This window comes from Buteo buteo, chromosome 27, assembly GCF_964188355.1.
Source record: "Buteo buteo chromosome 27, bButBut1.hap1.1, whole genome shotgun sequence".
Lineage (NCBI taxonomy): Eukaryota > Metazoa > Chordata > Aves > Accipitriformes > Accipitridae > Buteo > Buteo buteo.
Genome location: NC_134197.1, coordinates 4595720 through 4617043, shown reverse-complemented (window position 1 = coordinate 4617043; position 21324 = coordinate 4595720). Strand labels below are relative to the sequence as shown.

Below are 21324 nucleotides of genomic sequence, written 5' to 3'. Positions count from 1 at the left end.
CAGCGGGGGGACACCCACTGACCGGGAAGAACCTCCCGGGTGCGGTGGGTCAGCGCGGACGGGGATGTCTCGGGGATGCTCCAGGGGACATCCACACCCCCCCCCCCAAAAAAAAAAAAAGGGGGGTACCTCGGGTAGGGTCTGCCTTCTCCAGCCTCCCCCCCCAGCCCCGATACTCACCGTGCGGGGCTCGGCGGGGCAGCCTCGGCGCAGCCCCCGGCGGCGGCGGCGGCGGCGGCAGCTCCCGGAGCCGCCGGGGCTTGAGCGGCGCGTCCGGCCGCCGGGGCGGAGCGCGGCGGAGCGGAGCGGAGCGGCACTGCGGCGCCCCCTGGCGGCCGCTCTGTGTCCCCGCCGCGCAGCGCCGAGCACACCGCGCGGGGCGAGGTGACACGCGTGGAGGCGGGGAGCGGGGTGGGAGGGTTTGCGGGTTTTCGGTCCGGTGTTATAAACGGCTAAGGGGGCCGGTTCTAAGGCCAGGGAGAGAGAGAGGCAAGGCGGCGTGGGCTGCCGTTTAAAAAACCACTTTTTAAACGGGTTTTATCAAACGAGCTCCGGAGTCGCCCCGGAGAGCGCTTGCGGCCGAGGGCAGGCTGGTGGTTGAAATGGGGAAGGGACGGATGGAGACGGCGCTGAGTTTTTCCAGAGGAGGTGGTCACCAACGCTCTCTGCCTTCCCTCGGTTAAAAATTCTCCTTTTGGTTAAAGGTGTGTTTCTCTGCTCGGTGGTGCGGGGGTTACGCTTTGGGTGGGAAGGTGGGTCTGCCACCCAGACACCCTCCGGGAATGACAGCATGAAAGCAAAGCCAGGAGGCCTCCCAGTCCAGCCCGATCGCCAGCAGCAAAGAAATTATGGGCGAGGTGGAAGTTGTGGGCCAGGTTTCGGGGTGAGTTCAGCTGCCCTTGGAAGCAGGGAACCCTCCCCGGCTCTCTGGGAAAGCTGCTGAGCGTCGCAGCCTGTGGGGGATCCAGCTTTGGCGTAATTACGATGGAGAGGTACGAGCGAGAGGGCAGGCAGTGGATGTGCAGAGCCCGGGGCAGGCAGCGCCGGCTGGGAGACTCCCTGAATGGGGACAAATTCTCCCTCTCCAAGAGGAGCCGGTGCCCATGGGAGAGGTTGGTGGGAGCCGGTGGGTGATGGGGGGGGGGGGGGTTCCCCTCTGGGGTCCACAGCAAGCAGTGCTTACCCTGGTCTGCCACAGATTTTCCTCCTCCCCAGATCTGGCACCCTTCCTCCCCTGCGGTGGCAGCCCCGGGGCTCGACATCACGTCAACCGCAGACTCGGCCACCGCAGGAGGGGAAATGACAGGGCCAGAGCGGGCGTGCAGAGTGGTTACGCTGAAACCACTTTGGTGAGACGCTGGCAAACCCTTCAGCCAACACCGTCGAGCACAGGGCCGCTGTCAGCAAACTCATTAATTTATTTTATTTTAAGGAAACTCTGCAGCTTGGAGTGCAACCCGTCGCCAACCTTCCAAATTTCCCCATGCAGATGGTGTGAAGGGCAAAGCCGCGCTGGGCCCCCCCCCGGCAAGTCGAGCCAGCAGATGGCCACGCCATCCATGCACCGAGGTGAGCTGGTGCTCAGCGCTCCATTGCCGTGAGCGGGGCCTCGCTGCAGCTGGTTGAGTGGCTTCTCTCCTCACTGGGAGGCGATGCCATGCAGGGCAAGTCAGATAGAAAATGGGTTTATTTCCAGATGCTGCAGGGAAACTAATTTTGATTTAACAAGCAGGCAATAGTGAGGTATCTTGAGTTTTTATTTCAATCCTACTCCACAGGAAACAATATTCACTAGCGTTATCTTCTTTATATTTTATTTGACCCAATACTGCGTTAAATATAAAATACTGATTGAACAAGAATGGATGGTGAAAAACATGAGATGCTAAAAAGATCCCTCGAAGCCTCCTCCACAGGCATCCTGAATATTACGAGTCATTTAAAATTAGTATAAAATAGGAGGACAATCCGATAACCTGCTCTGTGCCCCCCACCCTGCTTTGCAAGGGAAGGATTTAGGAAGCAATGTCCCTGATGGAGCCTGGCCACCCATTCCCACCCAGGCATCTGCCCTGGGTTTTCAGCAGGAGGCTGAGATGAAGTAGCCTCGGAAAAGTCCTTCTGGCACCTCCCTGGGCCTTGGGAGCCCCCGGGACAGATTTAGGGCCAAAAGCCCCCAATGGCAAAACAGCTTCCGAGATAAATCCCGCGGGATGACACCCGCAGACAAAACAGAATGGCGGTCCCTGGGCATCCTCAGCCCCTGCCAAGGGATGTTTGCCCGGCATCTGGGACTGCTGTGTGCACAGTTTGTCCCCAGGGTGGTTCCGCCGTGGGATTTAGTGACGGAGCAGGAGGAGACCTGGGCACCCTGAGCTGCAGTTGTCACCGTGCCCCACGGTGGCTCTGGGAATCCAGGCCCCCAGACTCAGTGAAAATTGAAGCACGTGTTTGTAAAGCACTAGTTGTCCTCCAAGTGCTTCACGGCATCCTCACATGAGCCCTGTGAGGTAGGTCGGTGATTTCACCCCCATTTTACAGATGGGGAAACTGAGGCACGGAGAAGATGACTTGCCAGACAGTAAAAATGGCAGCTCCCACTCTGGGCCCCCATATCGCGCTATTCCAACCCCAGACATGCTCCACCAACTGCTGGTCACTCACAGCTCGTCCTTCTCCACCCCTCCATCTGCCATAGGTGACAGAGCAAGGGCTGCGTCCTGGGGGCCTGGGAGAGGCAGCAGCAGAGTCCGCGCTCACATCGGGTCGTTCACCCCCTGTCCCTAAGACCACCCATCCCCCTGAAAGGCATCCCAGCCCAAAGGCTGCTTTGGGGTGCCCCTGGCAGAGACCCCCCCCAGCAGCCTCATGCCAGGCTGGGGTGCTGGGCACAGCACCCAGAGTCCCTTATAGGAACCTTCTGCCTATGGAAGTGAAAACCCACCAGATTTTTTTTGCTGACCTGGTGACCACAGCCACCACGTCAGGAGGGGATGAGTATCCAGATGCTTTCTCTTTGGTAATCTGCTGCAAGATGGCACGGCCCTGGAGAGCCGGTCCTGGAGTGGCAGAGGCTGGGGGGATCCTAAGTTCGGCGGGTGGTGGGGCAGAGCTGGGAGCTCGGCTCCTCGGCATGCTGCCGGCGAAACAGGAGAGGTGGGACAGTGGCCATAAATCTCCTTCACTTGCCACATCGTGCCAAGGCTGCCGCAGTTGCGATTAATCCGGAGGCCAAAAAGATGTGATGGGAAATCGATGCTTTCAGGGGCTCCTGGGGAAGGTGCAGGCAGGACTGAGAGCAGCGCTGCTCTGTCCGTCCGCTCCCAGCACAGACCCCAGTACACACCAGAGCCCGGCACGGACCAGAGCCCGGCACGTCCCAGACCCTCCTGGCTCCAGCACCTCTGCCGGTGTGTTTGGGGAGTAGGACCGGGTATGGTTTTCCCATTCCAGCACCGTTGGGGATGCTCCTGACGGCTGGATGGGTGCTCCTTATCTCATTATCCTGCCTCGGAGAGCAGCGTGGAGCTGTGGTTAGGCATTTAAAAACCAAGCGTCACTAGGATGTCCCCATCACAGGTCACCTCCAAGCACCCCATGGATGCGTCCCTTCCCTGCAGCATTCCTGGGAATGTCGGAAATCCTCCCAAAAGTGGAATTAAATCTGATGATGAGCAATAGGCTCATCATCAAACCGGGAGCAGAGAAGGCAGGCAGCCCCGTGATCCCAGTCCAAGGAGGTTCGCTTCCCTCTCTTGAGGAGAAAGAAAAATCCCCTGATGCGGATGGGCTGATCCCAGCCAGGTGGGTGCCGGGAGCCGGATCCCCCCCTCTGCTCCCCACCGAAGGCACGTGCGTGGCAGAGCCCGGGAGCAGGGCCGTGCTTCAGGGCTGCCACCGGCACTGAGACAGGAGAGGAAAACAAAGCACCCCAGGGAGAGAATGACCATGGGGGATCCCAGGGCCCATCTGGGGGGATGTACCAAGTTGTGCACTTAATACTGCCTTAGAGAAAAGGTTTTGCAGTGCTCAGGGACTCTGGAAGAGATTCAAATTTCAGTCTCATGTAAGGCTTTGTTGACTCCGGACCTTCCCGTCAAGAACTTGGGAGGGGGCGGTTAATGCTGAAATGACTTAGGACCATTTAGGAGCCGAGCCCCGATGGTGCAGGGGTGCTGACGTGCCCCCCTCCCAGGGGAAAGAGTTTGGGTCTCTCCCCCCATTCCAACCCCCCCAGTCCCCTGGGTGGCCCATGCTAAGTGTTCCAGTAGCCAAACCCAGGGTGTCACTAGCCAGGGGCACGTAGGGCCAGGGCCTCTGCTCCCACGGGATGCTCAGGGTCAGGCGGGTGAGGGAGGGGTCGCTCCCCTATCGCCCGCAAGCCTGGCGGTCGGCCACCATGTTACAAAACCCTTGTCTAAAAAAAATAAACAGTTCCGGAGGTTAAAAAAGAAAAATCTGTTTAAAATCAACCTCCAGGCTCTCCTGTCCCTGCAGGAAGGGCACCGGCAGCTGCTGCCCATGGGGCGAGCGGGTGATTTGGGGCGAGCCCACGGTGCAGGCTGCCCCCCCCCGCTCCCCTCCATGCCCCCACGTGCCAGTTGGTGCAAACGATGTCTTTGAGGTGTCTACCGGGACGTTTTAGTCTCCAGCGCGCCGGGCCGGTAGAGGTACCTCCAAATGGCATAGTAGTGGATGCCAGCTCCGATGGCCACGAAGAGGTGCCAGATGGCATGGGCGAAGGGGATGCGACCGTCGCTTTTGAAGAAGACCATGCCCAGGCAGTAGGAGAGTCCACCGGCCACCAGCTCCGGGAGGCCATCCCTGTTGGGCTGGGACCAAGGAGGGAGACAGGGCTCAGTGACGGCCACCGCTCCATCAAGACCAAAAGTGTGACCCCAGCTGCAGGGTGCAGGCAGGACCCTCGCTCTGATTTCTGCTACACCCTCCCCTCCAGCAAGGCAACGGGGACCCAGTAGCCCTGCTTTGCTGGGAGGATTTCAAAGCAACGGAGCCCGGGCAGGAGGTCCGCTGGAGATGCACGTGGTATCTGCTGGGCACTCAAAGCATTGGTAAAACCACACCAGGCCACATCGTATTTGGGGATGGCTTTATCCATCACGCAGCCTGGACCGTGCCAACCCACCGGAGACAAACCAGCCCCGCTGGGATTTGTCCCTCGCGCTGAGCCCGCGTACTTCCCAGCAGTGGCTTACCATGGAGAGGATGACCAAGGCAGGGAAGAAGCCCATGATAACGTAGCACACCAGCTCCACCAGCTTGTACCTGCGACCGACAGAGAAGCTGCTTGGAGGTAGGTGCAGAGGGAGCGTCGAGCGAGTTTGACGCTTGTAATGTCCACTGCCGTGCTACGGGAAAAGGGGTGGAGGTGCCATCACGGCAGGTCCCACGTCCTCATGTGGAAGCCACACCACCGCAGAGGGGCTGGCACCCTGCTCCGGGGGTGATGGACCCCCACCCTGGCTTGGGAGCTGCCAGCTCAGGGCCAGGAGCTTGGGACTTCGGGGAGACATCGGGGGCCTTTTGCTTTCTATTTGGTGCCACCATGTGGGAGAAGCAACTCATGGCAGCACATCCCTGCTCCCACATCCCTGCTCCCACATCCCCTGCTCCCACATCCCTGCCACCAAAGCTCCTAAACCCAAGGTGCAGATGGGGAAGGACGTGGTCCAAGGAAGCTCTCCGCTGCCAGTTGACCAGGAGGCTGCCCAGGGACCCTGTACCTATCTGTCTGTCTGTCTGTCTGTGTCTATCTCCATCCTTCTTGCTCTCCCCTGCAGTTTGACTCCTGTCGGGGCGTTAAGAGGGGCTGGCAGAGCTGAGGTGGGCTCTGCGATACCAGGTAAAGGCACTCACCGCTCATGGAAGAAGAAAACGTAGACGGTCCCGATAGATGCCATGATCCAGATGATCCAGCGCATGTGGGAGGCCCAGGGACCCAATTCCCTCAGGTTCAGCCTGCAAGACCCAGGTCTGCGGTGAGGTGGGTCTAGGGCAGCACCCTGGTGCCAGGGAAATGCCACCCTCACCCCCATAGCTGTCCCACCAAAGGGTGTCCCCAACTTGTAACTTCAACTTAGAGGGGTTGAAATCTATAGGATAGGAAGGTTTTGTGGAAAGGGGTAGGGTACAGCCTCGAGCAGAGCCAAAGCGAGAGAATGAAATCCAATTTGTTGGAGCCAGGCTGATTTTCTCCCCTTCAGTGGAGCCAAGCGATGGCCCCCACCCCGCCGGCAACTCACCAGGGAGCGTACGATGCTGCGATGAAGAAGTAAATGACCATCCTGTCAAACATGTGCAAGCAGTGCTCCATGGTCCTGTGGGACAGACAGACAGACAGACAGACGGGTCACAGCCTGCAACACTGGGGGCCTCCGGACCCTCTCCCCCTTCCCGAGCCCCAGGCAATCAGGGCTGGTACCTGAGATGCCTCTTCTTCCAGGAGATGGTGTGGAAGATGGTGGAGACGATGAAGAGGCTGGACAAGCCAAAGCCATAGATCCAGGCTGAGATGGTTTCCCACTGGTCGTCAGAGAGGATGTAGAGGATGGAGCTGCCGAGGATGCTGGGCAGAATCCAGAACTGGAAGGGAGAAGCAAGCCTGTTGCTGGCTCTCTGTGTTTCCATTGAGCAGCTACAGTACAGTCTCTGCTTTTCCTTTTAGCTGTTTCTTTTGCTTCTGCTGAAAGCTACCACCCATAAGGGGCAGGCTGGCCACCCGCAAGGGCCAGGCAGGGTCTCTCCCTGTGTGGTGCAGCTCCAAAATAGCTTCTCCAGGTGGAGGTAGGGATGAGGAGGAAGGCACAAGGAGGATGGCTACCTCTGAATCATCTCCCAGGGCTCAGAGTGGGAGCTGCCAGCTCCCGAGGGAAACCCTGATGTGGGGAGCGCTCGCTCCCGCTGCCGCGTAGGCAGCCCCATGGGGTGCCTGTCACCGTTCCCGCTGTGAAAAACACTCCATTTTCAGGGAGCTTTGCAAAATACTCCTGCTTCACTAAGCCCACAGCCAGCTTCCCTGGGGACACGGGGCCATGGTGGGGGAGAGCGAGGGAGATGCACACCAGCTTCCCAGGGCAGAAAGAAGGAGACTATCCCTGCTCCCTGGGAGCACCTGGAGCATATCTGCCTCATCACAGCCCCAAGACCCTCAGGAGCTGCTCCAGGGCTGAACACAAACATTTTTAGGTGTTCCATGAGGTTCCTCAGGGGATCCCTGGACAGCCGAGCACCGTCCTCCCTCACCCTGGGACAGGGAGAGGAACTCACCGCGTGGGTGGCACAGTTTGCCGCGTGCTCGTACTCTGTCGGCTGGTACCTGCGGTTGGACGGGACGCGGTGATTCATGAACCTGCGGCGAGAAGCAGGGAGAGAAACACGCTCAGGGGACATGGTTTGGGGGAAAGCCCTTTTGGAAGGGTCTGCACAGGGACACCCACCAACTCCCCAGCCTGGAGCCCCACCTCGGCTCCGCTTTGCTCCAGCTGCCCTGCAGAAATGACCCTGGCTCTGAGCACGGCTTGTCCATCTGGCTGGTCCCAAACACCAGGACCGCAGGTCTTGCTCAGCTACAGCTCAGGCTGAAGCATTTCCCAGTAGGTACTGTTGCTTGGAGAGCCGAAAGCAAGAGCCAGCTCTGCCTGCTGCTGCGGGCAGGAGAGGGCAGACCACGGCAGTGGTGGGCAGAGCCCCAGCAGTGGAAAAGGCACACGGGGTAGTGGGGGGATATGCTGTGGGTCCTCGACCCTTCCAGCGGTGACATCCTCATGTCGCAGCAGCGTGCCCAGCTCCGATGAGGGTATCCCCGTGATGCCTTTGGTTTCTGGGTACCACCTGCATCTACCTCCAAGCAGGGGGGGGCTGCACGTCCCAGCACAGATTGCTGCAGGGGGAAACCCCGCTGCGCTCCCGTGGAAACCTGTATCTTTATTTCTGTTTCTTTTAGTCTGAGGTATCAGATTGCTCTTGGCGGTCAGAGGAACATATCGATTTCCCCTGTCGGATCAACACACGGCGATAAAAAATAGCGTTGGGTTTGGCTAGTTCATTGCTAGGTACATAACACTGTACTGAGAGGCAAATTAAATATGCATCCATGATAACAGGTCAGAGCAAAGTGCTGCCTTTCTCAGTGTCCTCTTCTGGCGGGGCCCAGCAGTGGAGGCTTAGCAAAAGGGCATAAGAAACGGGCAAATAGAGAGGGATCCTTCCCTGGCTGCTCCTGGTAATCAGGGTTTTAAAGACTTTTCCAGGATGGTCGAGTTATGCTGGAACCGGTGGGGCTGCCCTGCAGGACCTGGGCTAATTGCTGTCTGACCCCGTTTGCTCTCGGCTCCGGCACCATCTGCGGCAAGTTTCACAGCTGAGCTGCGCCTGGCGAGGGGGCTGGCAGGACCTTGCCGCTGGGCACAGGGTGACCCCTTGGTCCAGGGCACTGGGAAAGGCAGGAGAAATCCCCTCTCCCCGTCCCCGAGCCACCCACGCCCGCGCAGACTCCTCTGCCAGCTTCTGCCTGCTCAGTCCCACTGCCTGAGCTGCTCACTGCTGTGTTAAAACGGAGCCAGGATGGATTAAATAGCTCAAATGACGAGGGTTTGAGTGTTGGGGGAGCGTGGCGGTCATCGTCACCAAAAAATGTCTTGAATTAAGAGGGGGAAGTGGAGGGGCTAAGCTCCCACTGCTCTGCAAATCAAGGATCCTCACTGGGTAAATCAGGGTTTAACAAGGCTGCCGTGGCCGGGAAGCAGCCGAGCATCCCTGGGGACATGGTAGTGCCCAGCGTGCTGTCACCTCCATCCCAGGGGACACCGGGGATGCCGTCCCCATCCCGCCGCTCCAGCCATGAGGGCTGGCCGGCCTCCCCATGCTGGAGCCACGTCCCCCTGCCAGGAGGACATTACTGTCCCCAGTGTTGCCAGGAGACTGTCCCCAGCTCCCCTTCACTTTCTGCCTTGCTTTCTTTTCCCTTTTAATAACAAGAAGGCGGGGTGGGGAGGAGGCGAGACATCCCGTGTGACGTCGCGGTTGCTGAGGAAACACGTTTGAGGCCTTTTCCTTGAATTTATTTATTTTAACAAAGCCCCACACCGTCTCCCCTCCATTCTGGTGGTTGCTGTTCAGAGCAGTAATGGGGAGCAATGGTGGGACCGGTTCCCACAGCCCCCTCCTCCAGGGCCAAGGGGTGCCTGACCCTTTGGGAAGGGATCCCTGGGGTGAAAATATCCTCCCTAGCTCTGGTACAGGGATGGAGAGGCTGGGAAGGGCCATCCCCACAGGATGAGGTCCAACAGCGTGCGTGTCCCTGGAGCCCAAAGCCACGCTCATGCAGCACACAGCAAACGCCTGCTTTTCCCGGGGGGAGAAATAGCCTTGAGGAAGAACTCTTTTTTGACCTGGAGAGAGATTGCTCTTGTTTTCCTGCCCTGCTTTCTAATAAGCATCATCCTGTGAAGGATGGGAAACAGAGCATTGCGAATGTGGGACCCGGCTGCAAAGTGCTGGGCCAGCCTCGGTACAGAGTGGTCCTCCCGGAGCAGCCAGCATTGCATTTTGGGGCTAGTTGGGCAGATTTTTGTTGTACTCCTTGGTCAGGAGCAGAGCTGTGCAAACAAGCACAGTAGCAGCCAGTGTTTGCATGTCTCCTGGCAGGGCAGGGTGAGTCCCATCCCAGGATGAGAAGCATCCACCCAATTCATGTCATCCCTGTGCACACCGGCATGGGTACGGAGCAGGGCACAGGGAGCCCTGCACCATTCCCAGCCTGCAGAAAGTTGCCTTACTGGTGTGCAAAACCAGCTGAGCTCCAGCCCAGACAGATGGACAGACATGCTTGGAGAGGGCACCTGCGACTCTCATTAGAGCTGATGAAAGCGCAGAACAGCCAAGAGCCCCAGCTCTGTGCAAGTGGGGTTGGGAGAAGGGGAATTGCTAGCAGCCAGGCAGAGCTCTGGGATTTTTCAATGCAAGAAAATAAGGAGAAGAGAAGAAACACCTCTCCAAACTCAGATCTGATCCCTGCAGCAAGTGTCCTGCCCAGCTGGCTGAATCCACAGTCATCGCCAGCTCCGTGTCATTGCGCCCGTAGACTTGGGGACACCCTGGCAGTATCCCCAGGGTGGGAGGAGACGAGAGCGACTTGTCCCCAGTAGCTCCCAGCCTATGCTGCCACGTGCTTGGGGACCCAGCAAAGCCACGACAATGTGACTCGCTCAGCATGGCAGGGCCGGGAAGCTGCAGGCAGGTGATTATACACCAGCTGAGTGCTTCATTGCATTTTAGCAGGTGCTTTAGGATTGCAAAATCCAAAAGACACAGAGAAGTTTAAAACCTCCTGCATGGTAGGAACACAATCATGTTCATTTGCAGGGGTAGTGAGTGGGAAGCAGAGACCCAAGGGTCACCCGGGCACCTTTTTCCCCCAGTACTGTTTCTGGCAGACACTATACGGACCAGCTATATGAAGATGGGGGGGCCTGGTGGGGGTCCGAGCAGGGTTTATTCACTGCAGACACAGGTTTTTTGCCTGCCCTGCTTGTGCCTACTTCCCCCTGGCCCCTTTCCCAGGGAGGGAGACTGAAAAGGGCCAGTACAGCAGGCTCCGGCCAGGGAAACAAAGAGCCCCTTGTCCCAGGCAGCAGGGGCAAAGTGCAGAGCCGGCTTCCCAGGCTTGTTTCTTTCTCCTTCTCTTTCTTCTACTCTGTTTTTTTCTGGCTTTGGGGGGGTGGCGGTGAGTTTTTTAAAGACTTTTATCCAAGAACAAAGTTCTGAGCTCAAAAATCATGCAGATTTGCTTTGCTCTTGCTTTGCCGGGGTGGGGGAGAAGAAGGTAAAAAGAGGATTAAATTAAATTATTCCTTGGGAGGACTTATCTGTGAGCATTTGGGCATCTGACCTCTCCTGGGGGCACCAAGACAATCTGCATCAGCCACTCCATGGGCACCTCAGACTCACGCGGGCAGAGCCGTGGGACACTTTGCAAGAAAGCTGTCCCCTACAAACAAGGGGGGGCACAGCCCTAACGGAGACCCAGGCCAGGCTGCGATTTGGGAGAGAGGACATTTAGTCCTGCCTTTGACACTGACTCTCTGGCTGGCCTCTGCCACGTCACTTCATTTCCTTCTCATCCCCCTTTCCCCCTCTCCAAATGAGGATAATAATTTTGACATGCTTTAGGTGAGCTGGTGGAAGGATGATGCGAGGAGGGTGTAAAATCACGACTCAGATGCTGATGGGGAGGTGTAAGCTGGGGGTTGCCTCTACTCCCATTGAGCAGCTCATCCCTGCTCTTGGAAGCAGCCAGTCCAACACCTGACACCCCTAACCCTGCTATAAATCAGGCTATTTACAAGACACGTGGCTGTGTATCTATGCGTTGAGGAGCTGGGCTCCCCCTGCACGTTGCTGAAGCCGTAGCCATGGCCGTGACACTGGAAAAGCCGAGACATCCCCTTCACAACCCATGAAGCCCTCAATGCCAGAGCCGTGTCTTGCACCATGGGCTGGGTGCTGCAGGGATAAAGGAGCGGCCGGCGTGTCCAAGGTTGCTCCCAGGTATGTGAATCTCCCCAAACCAGCTAATGGCTACAGGTTTCACCTGCAAATGGCTTATAAAAGGGCTGGGCTTGCTCAGGATTTGGTCTAATGTCTTTGAGGGTGGGGTGCTGCTTTGCTGTCAATCTGTCCTCCTGCTCCGGGAGCTGGGCTATTCCCAGGCTGTTTTCCCTGCTGGGCAGTTCTTGGGGATTTGACTGCAAAGGGAGGGGATTTCTCCTTCACCTGGTGACCGGGTGTTGCAACTGCTTTTAGAGTAACAGAGGAGGATTGTATCCTGATGGTGGTATCTTGTCAGAGAGGAAGGATGGAGAAAGCATTTGCGGGATGCTGACCAGAAGTGGTGGTAAATCCTGCTGGGGCCCCTTGGGTTGTCCCTTGGTAGAGCAAGTGTTGTGGTGCCTGAGGTGACAGTGATGGAGCAGATGTGTCCCTGTAGGGCAGACTGGCCCCGGATCCCTCTTCAGTGCGTGGTCTGGATTTGCTCTAATGAGCCCGGAGGCTGCACAACCAGTCCAGATGCCGGGGCTTGGTCCTCAGGCTTGTGTTCACATGTGAGCTGCAGCAGCATTCCTGTAAGCTGGGGCTTGGCGTGTGCTCTGCTTCTGACCTGTAATCTGGTAACGTTCCAGCTGCAGTCCCTGGTAAGAGGCTTCATCCCCTTGAGCTCCTCTGTGGTTCGTAATTAGCTCAGTCCTGGGGAGCTGTGTGTGTTAGTGCAGCGTACGGCCCCGAGTGCTGCTCACGCACAGGGCATGGTCCCGGGATGCAGGAGACAGAGCAGGACAGCAGGGATGTGCTCAGGGCCCCCTCTCGATTCCAGGACATCAATTCTGCAACTCGGTGATGTGGGAAAGGCTCAGCAGCCCTCCCTTCTCACCTGTGGTTGCAGGTCCCAGTGCAGAGCCCCCAGACTCTCCGGTACCCAAAAGCTGCTTTATCCAGCCCAGGAGCACTTGAGAAATCCTGCTTTTCCTTCCTACCCATTGACACGGGAGTGTTTGCCGCTGGGAAGCAGAAATGCAAAGGTTCAGGCTGATGCTGCCCAGCGTTGCCATCTGCAGAGCCACCCACATGGGCACGTGCACGGCTGTGGGGCACCCCCGTTAAGAGCTCAAACCTCTATTTCCATGCCTACTCCTCAGTGCTTGCATGCTCCTACGCGAACATATGGCAGTCCTGATTTGGAAAGCCGAGCTGTGCGTGCTGTGAGCTTGCAGGTCAGCTCCCTGGGCCAGGGGAGAAGGGGCAGCCGGGACAAGCCTGCTCCGTGGGCTACTCCTTTGACTTCAGCCCATCCCATGGGAGAAGGGGCAGGAAGGCTGACGGAGTAAGGCAGCACAACATTCTCTTTTGTACTGCTTCCTGGCATCGTGCAAAGAGCTGGCAGCTTGGGTAGGGAGCAGAAAATGAAAGACTTTTCATCCAGACAAGCATTTCTCAACCTTTCTTATGGGTAAATCAGTGGATGACCAGATTTCTGGAGTAACCTGCCCAGAAGCCCCTGGTGCAAACCTTGCTTCCACAGAGCAAGTCAAAACGGACTGCAGATTGAATTGTCATTCATCACCTCTGATTACCCTCATCCCAATTTTGCATGTTCCCAGCACTCTGACGTGTAGTAACATCCTGGGCTGGCTGTAGACCATCCCCTGGCACCATATAGCCTGCATGCCATGAGAAACACCGAACAAGTCTGCTTGCTGACTTAGGGATGCTCCCAGGGACCATGTGCTCAGCCATGTCAGTGCTGTACCTGGCTCCGAACCACAGGCACAGGTATTCCCTGCGAAGGGACAGGGAAAACACGCACACACCCCCCAGCACCTCCTGCTGCCACGGCAGTGGGAACATAAGGGACTGAGGCTGGCAGGGGGGAATATGCTGCTGTTTCCCTGAATGCACCAGGAATCACACCAAGGGTATATCTGATTCCTATTCCTTGCTCCTCACCCTAGCAGAGACAAGCACGGGAGGTTCCAAGCCAGGCTGGATGCAGCCGTAGACCATTTCTGCACCCATAAGAGCCCATAATTACCTAGCAGGGCTTGGTTGGTGGGTGAAAACTCAGCAGGTAATTCCCAGCACGGCCATAACTATCCATATTCCCATCCTCTGTGCAGGGATATTTATTTTTCTCTCCAGCAGGCTTTCTGCTCTTTATGTAAATGGTACCTCTAACTCTTCCAAGGCAATTCATGACCCTGCAACTACAGCAGAGTTGTTTGTTTATTCACAACAGATGGGATTGGTGAGTGTTTCCCAAATTACTTTCTGAGCTGGGACTTCTTGTCTCATTTGGTACTCGTGAGACCTCCAACAACAGCTGATTAGTCACAAAATGACTCTGATGTCCCAGGTGTTTCGTGAATGTTAGGAGGACTGCTTCCAGAACTGAAAATTCTCTATTATTCACTATTTGCTTGTTTGGAAAGTCGTTGTGCGTGTTCCTTGCTGCCTCGCCTGCATTGGCCTGAGCACAGAAGTGAGTGGGACAAATCCTGAGCTGGCTCTGCCTGCTTAAATTCTGCAACAGCCCAAGGTGGGCAGCAGTGAGTGTGACCACTGGCCCCTCTGCCTGCTGGCAAAGGATTTGGGCAGTTTGGGGGCTGGAGCCTTCCCAGCCTCTAACCCTGGCTGCTGCTGTGACTGGGCAATTACATGGGCAGGTCGTGATTTCTGAGGTCCATAGGGTCTCCCCATAGCATCCCCCAAGAGACAGAGCCTGGATCTCATTGAGGATTCCTGGATGCTACTCAAGTACAAATGATATCTGTAAATTATTCAGCAAATGCCTCTGGACAACGAAGGCACAGAAGGAGAATCATGCATTTCACTAGCCAGGCAAGCAGATACTAGAATTTCTATTGGCGTTATTTGCAACAGAGGGCAGGGCTGTGTCTAACGCTATGGTACCAGCCAGTGCTGCTCAGCACAGCACAGCAGAGGAGGTAATTCCTTGCCCTTGACCTGCTGATCTGTCCCTGCATAAAATCCTTTCCTTGGCAGCAGCAAGCCTGGACTATAAACTTGAACAGTAGCACAGACTTGGATCCAAACTCTCCCGAAGGTCAGCACTGCTCAGCTCAATTAATTGGCATCTGAAGCAAACATCAGGAATATGATGCTTGTGGTATCATGTTATCATGAGAAATTGTAGTGTATCACATCGAGCCTGTTGGACTCTGGATTTTTCACTGCATGAAAATGTTGAGGTTCAATTACACCTGGAGAACCCCCAAAGGGAGACCTGAGCTCTGTGTCTTTGGTTGTGTCTCCTCTGCCTTGCTCAGCCCCTGCTCTGAGCATCCATCCCCTTGCAACATCTCTCTGGGTACTCAACCGATTTCCTTTTGCAGCTGCAGCCAAGCACCCCTTAAGAGCAATGAACTGGAATAACAGTTGTGCTCTTTTTCCCTTCCTTTCCACAGGACTTGTAGTTGGTTTGCATTGCTTTGTCTCACTGTGGAGCTGGGGGTGTGGGAAGGGAGGAGGAGAGGAAGGCGAGCCTGGGAGCAGTCTTGGCAGAGTCCTGTTTCTCACATTCGCTGACCTGCTGCGCTGGGCAGTGGCTTGAATTTCCCATGCATCTTTTTGGCCGCTACCTCGTGAAGCTGGCCGTAGTGAGCTGTGCCAAAGAATCACATCAAGCTGATATCCAACACCAGCTAAAGAGGGAAAAGACCATCTTGCCTCTGTTTCCCAGGCAGCCAAGAGACTGTCCTTCCCCAAAAGCACAAGGCACAGGGCTCGGTTTGCCTGCTGCTCCACATCTCCAGTGCAGTGATCCCCACCTGAGCCTGGCCTGTTGGGTCCACTGACCCTCCCAAAGGAGGGAATGGGGCAGATTGAGGGAATATCCGATTGCAGATGATGCTCTGAGTACTTGTTGCCTTCCAAATACCCGGCTCCAACGATAACTGCACCCTGGGCACCTAAACTTACATGAGATGAATCCTACCAGTGCTATCTTAAGAGGGTACCTGAGTCAACCTGGCCCCACAGAGCAACCAGTATGGAATTGGTCAGTGACATCAGGTGATCCTGGTTTCCCTAGGTATTTTGGGGGCCTCCCCATCTCTTGGAGCAGTGCCTTTTGCAGCGAGGGCATCTGCTCAGCTCGGGGCAGCCCGGCAGGTCTTGCTGGGGATGGTGGGACGGAGCTGGTGTTTGCACGGTGAGGAGCCCCTGCCTCTTGAGCAGCGATACCAATGCTGAAAGCATTTCCCTTCTCGCTGCTTCATCCCACACAGACTGTGGGGGAAGCAGAGCTCTTGGAAAGTGTCTCGGCATGTGTGGGAGCAGGTGAGGGCTGCTCGCTCTTTCATTGCAAAGCAAACGGAGACCAGATCATCCCAATGTGGTAGCACTGCTCAGGCTATCAGAATGGCATTGTTTTTCTCGTGGCTGGGGTCTGAGCACCCTGATGTTTTTTTCTCCCTCCTATTCCTGCTGGTTCTCCTCTCCCTCTCTTGCCTGGAGATGCTGGAGGAGGAGTTGGCGAATGTCTCCTTGCTCGGTAATTACAGGTGCAGGGAGCAACAAGGGTCTTCCCATCTGCCTTTCCCCAAACTTAGAGAATTTGCTTTTGAGCAAGTGTAGAGTTCAGATCTCCATCCCCTCGTGCCGGTGAGGAGATGACAGTGTCTACATTGTGGACGCCGGGCAGGTGAGGACAAGTCTGGACCACAGACCTACAGAGGCCCCTGCTTTCCCTAACCTCCTGCTTCTGGGCTGAGAAATTAATGTGGATTTTCCTGGCTGTGTTACTCTGTGCAGGGCAAGACAAGCAAATGCAATAAGATTTAAAGCTTTTTACATGAGCAAATCAAATCGTGAACTGCTATCAGTTTATTAGGATGATTCAGTGCCCCGCGTAGCCTGCAGCTCCCGGCAAACCCTCTCCGCCAGCTGCTTCAGAGCTGCTGAAGCCGGTTAGATACAGCAGCTCCCTGCTTAATTGTGTTTCCTTTCAATTACAGCTCTGGATGGCTAAAATCCGGGAAGCGTTTTGTGGCCCTGTGGGGAGATTGGGGATGAGATGCAGTCCCATGGCAGCTAGGTGAGCAGGAGGCACTGGGCTACGTCTGAGTAAAAAGTGGGCCAAAACGGGGTCAAAGCTGGCGGTGAGGTGGAGGGAGGGATCGGTTACTGGCTCAGTGTAACCTGGGCGACGAGTTTAAGTGACGAAGATGCGACTTGCACCGATCTGTCGCTCTGGGGGGAAACCAGCACCATTTCAGTGAGCTGGGAGGAGGAGAGGAAAGGGTGGAGGGAGAGTCGGGGAATAACTATCCTGTGGATGGATAAAGCAGGAGGAATCGCATCTGCTTGCACCCTGTCACCGTGTGCCGCTGCCGGTCTCATGGTTGAATTCGGCCTCTCGGGCAGGCGGTGGATATCCCTTGCCACAGAGCAGGCTGTGAGCGAGAGGGAAAGCCTTGCAGCAGCTGTGCTTTTTAATTCCCTTTCCCCACAGTTGGCAGACTACGGAAGAGCCCCCTGGACCCCACAGCAGAGCAGAAACCACGGAGAGCCTCATTTATAACCACAACCTGCTCGAACAGCATTGCCATGCATCCCTATTCCCACCATGGTGATGGCCCCCTCCCTTTGCTTTCTTCCCCTCTGCCCCAGCTGTGATGCTCTGTCTCCGAAGCCCAGCCAGGAAAGATCTGGGGACACCCCGGTGCCCCTCCAGCCCCGAGTTTTCTCCTGGCAGTTCACAAAATGCTCCCACATTGATTGCTGCCTTTCATCTCTTTGTTCAAAGCCTGGTGCCTTCGCTGCAGCTTTCACACAACAGGTCTTTCATCACCACGCTGTATTTTATTTATTCCTTTTGGCGGCTGTATCAATGGCCAAGTTCCTCCTTTCTTGGTCCTCGCTTGAAATTAGATAAAACGACATTAAAAATGAAGCTGTTCCAGGCTTTTCCACGACAAGGAAAACTTTCTGCTGGGTTTTTTTTGTATTTGTGGGTTTTGTTTTGCGTTTTTTGTAACAAGGCCACAATCAAGAATTTCTCATCCACTGAAAACATGTTGCAAGACGCTTCTGATGCCTTGAAGGGCATATGCTGCTGTAAGCCCTGTGGCTCCTGCTCACCCCAATCCCCATCAGAGAGCCCGGTCCCTGTTACTTGCAGCCCAGGGAAGCTGGAAAAGCATCCCCAGCACAAAGGAACAAACAGCTTTCAGGGTTACTTTTGGGATATGCCACAGCAGAGCATTTCTGCAGAGAAGAGAACTGGTGTGCATGGAGCGCGGGGGGGGACGGGGATTAGCCAACTGTTATTTTTAAGCACTAGGCTAAGAGGATCTCTGTGGTGATGTCGGAAGCTCTGGGTTAGCATCGCGCGCTGGAGACCGCTTTGGTGTGTCTTGGGGTGAAAGCCAAGGAAGCACCCATCTCCTCCTGCTCCCTCTCCAGCCCTGGCACCCACCGAGAGGTGGAGGATGCCCAGCGGACCTGACCCTTCCCAGCCCCACAGCCCCTGCCCTGTACATCGGCTCTATCCCTGCAAGGCATTCTGTAACAAGTTGTCACCAGAAAGGACCATGACATGGCCTAAGCATGCTGATTTTGGGGTAAATCAAGCAACAGGTTGGCAGATGGGTTCTGCTGGGGGGGACTGGGGGAGAGGGGGCAGCCCCTGCTCTACTGCTCAGCTCCCAAAGAGCCTCTGCACCACTGCCATGGGGCAAAGGTACAGTTTTCCTCCTGCTCTGGGGGTACAGAGTTTCATTTGGCTCCATCTCCCCCGGCCCTGTCCTCTGTGTGCCAGCTGGGGAAAAAAAGTTTTGAATTCTCTGTTTTCATAAGGAGTTGTGTACCAGATGCGTTGGACAGACCTGCTGCATTCTCCCTCAGGCAAAGGTTAGGAGGCAGCCACAGCATCAAAATGGTCGAGTGCCCACAAGTTTCAGGCAGCTTTTGGAGGTGCAAGCATGGATTTTCCCAGTGGGACACCTGGAAGGAGAGGAGTTGGTGGCTTGGAGGGGTGGGAGGGGGGTCTCCTGCCCTTACCCAGCCCAGGCAACCATCCCTCAGGGTTGTTACTGCCTGGAGCAGGCAAGAAACACCATCACTGCTTCTTTCCAGACAAGTTATTCTCTGGTATCTGCCTCTAACAAGACCATTGGGAGTCTGGCAGTGGCAGCAGCAGAGCCGAGTGCCCCCAGGAACCAGTGCCAGCCCACGGGACCCTCCGCAGCCATGAAAACGTCCCCACCACAGTCACAGGGAGCTGGGAGCAAAGCCTGTCCTCGGTGCAAAACTGAGCACCCCTCTGAGCCCCGTCTGGCCGTGCAGCACCCAGCGCTGTGTGATCTGACTCATCCTCGGCCACCCGGCGTGCTGGAGGGCTGCAGGCGGCCGCTGTCCCCGTGTCACCCACTAGCTCCCTCCAAAAGGCCACATCTGATCCCGCAGCAGCGCGCGTGGCCGAGTGCCCTCTGACCCGTGCCCAGCAGTCCTCAGGTTTCCCCCTCCACAGGTAATGCCGGGAGGTTTCCTAACACACCTGAGCTTTTAAAACAAGCGCCTGCTGCTGCTGGAAAACCTCCCTGGGTATTTCGTGGAGAGGGAGAAGGATCCACCACCGGGGCATCCCGTGGGAGTCCCCTGGAGCCCCCAGGTCCAGGCTGGGGGACTTCACCCGGGTGCAGCGGGACCGTGGGCGACGCTGGTCCCTCCACGGAGGGTTTGCAGCCAGCAGTGGGGTCTGTCCCCGCGGGGAGCCGGGCTCCTGGTTTCCCCAGCAGCGAGAGAACAACGGTGAAGTTCAACCCAGCAAAAGGCAGCGAGGGCTCCCAGGGATGCTCTGAATCCCTTAGGGATGCAGAAAAGCGGGTAGCCTTCTCCCAAAAGACCAGCCCGCACCTGCCCTGGACTTTGGGGTACTCAGCAGCTTTTGAAGGTCCCTTCGGGCTCCCTCCCTGCCGGAGCCGAACCCGGGCAAGGGGCTGGGGATGTCCTGGGGTTCCGTAAGTACCCGGGGGTCGGGGACCCGCCGCACGGACGGCTTTACCTGGCGTAGCGCGTCTTCTGGAAATCCAGGACCCGGGACACGAACATCGCGGCGGTGCCATGGGGGGTCCCGGGCCGGGGGTGTTCAGTTCCCGGACCGGGGTGGGGGAAAAAGTGCGGCCCCGGGGGAAGAGCACCAAGTCCGCGGGCTCCGGCGGGGCGAGGAGGAGAAGGGGTGGCCGGTCCAGCCCGGCCCCGCTCCCCTCCTGCCCCCCCCGGCTGCTCGGGAGAGCGACACCGGGAAAACAAAGGCGACCTCCGGGAGGGGGAAGCCAGCCCCGCTGCCGCCCTCAGATGTGCAAAGAGGAGGAGGAGGAGGAGGAGGAGGAGGAGGAAGAAAAAAAGGGAGGGGGGGGAGATCCCGTCCAACTCTGCCCGGCCACTGCAACCTGCACGATCTCCCTTAGCCGCCCCGGCAGCTTTAAGCACAGCTAAAAATATTCCCCCCCCCCCCTCCCCTCCCCGCCGCCACCCCCAGAGGATCAAATAGCAGCAGATTTGAATTGAAAATGTGATTAAAGCATCGCGGGGGGGAGGAGGGAGGAAAGGAGGGAGCGGGGAGTGCAGGCAGCCTGCCCGCTCCCCCCGGCCACGCTGCCCACGGCCGGGTCCCCCCGGGGGGGCAGAGAGCAATCCCTGCCTGCGTTCTGCCTGCCCCAGGGCAGGGCTAGCCCACCCTGGCATCCCCAGGGAGCTGCTTTGTTTGGCTTTGCTTTTATTTATTTGTTTGTCATGATTTTTTTTTTTTTTTCCCTATTCTTTTCCAGGGGCCCAGGCAGGGGTGGGCAGCTCGGGAGAAGGGGGGACAAAGCAGCAAGGGCTGGAGAGCCCAGGATCCTCAACCCATCTCCATCCTAAACCTTCACCCTTCCACTCTTTACAGCACCCAGGGAGGGTCTCGCAGGAGGTGAGCGCCCAACGTACGTCTGAGGTTGGGCAGCTCAGAGAGGGGATGTAAAATGTGATGGGGTCTTGTCTGGGGGCAGATGGGCATCATCCGTGCCCACCCTGTGCCAGAGACTGCAGGTACCTTCAAGCCAGCAGCTAAGGGACAAGAAAGGTGACGTAAGGTCAGCAGTAACTGGAGGAGGAGAGTCCTGGTCTCCCCAGCGCAAACTTTCCTTGCTGATGCTGTAATAACGTTGATGGGAGGAAGGTGGAACAGCTGAGGACATCTCAACATGAAGGGTTATGTTGGTATGGCCATTTCCATGGGAAATGAAGCACACACACATCTTCCAAAAGCCAAAACAGACAAAAATTAAGGGATCCCTTAACTCAAGGCACGAATTAATCGTGACACCCTCCGCAACCCCTTCCAAAAGCAGCTCGTCTCCCCAGGGGATGCAAAAGGGGTGATGCTCCAGATGCATGCTGCCTTGTGGAGTGTCCTCAATGCACAGAAGCAGCACCCCAGTTCCCCACTGCCGGGAGCCAGCAGTGGGGTTAACCTTCCTGCATGTTTCCCATCATAAATGGAAGACACCATTGGAGACCAGGCTGGTGATACCGGGATCCAAGAGGTGCAGGGGGAACAAAATAAGCCCCATCTTTGGTAGGACCTTCCCAGAGTATCTGGGACAGCCAAGCCCTGGCTGAGACCGACAGGTCCAAGCTGAGATGCAGAGTGAGATCATCTCCGAAAACCTCTCCCACGCTCTGCCACTTAGCCGGGAAGATTTTTTTTCAAGTTCCTTTCCCAGCCTTCTAGATGACGAGGCTTTG

At 56.7% G+C, this 21324-nt stretch overlaps 1 protein-coding gene across 1 annotated transcript; it reads right to left on the bottom strand.

Annotated features, from left to right (window-relative positions):
• Window positions 1-1748: 1748 nt before the first annotated feature.
• Window positions 1749-20545, bottom strand: MMD2 (monocyte to macrophage differentiation associated 2). The gene is made up of 7 exons (XM_075058366.1): window positions 19601-20545; window positions 7288-7369; window positions 6443-6603; window positions 6264-6338; window positions 5878-5979; window positions 5217-5286; window positions 1749-4832 (listed from the first exon to the last, which is right to left on the bottom strand). Exons 1-7 carry the CDS (start codon window positions 20281-20283, stop codon window positions 4629-4631), a joined length of 1377 nt encoding a protein of 458 aa, XP_074914467.1. The 5' UTR covers window positions 20284-20545; the 3' UTR covers window positions 1749-4628.
• Between the last annotated feature and the right edge of the window lie 779 nt (window positions 20546-21324).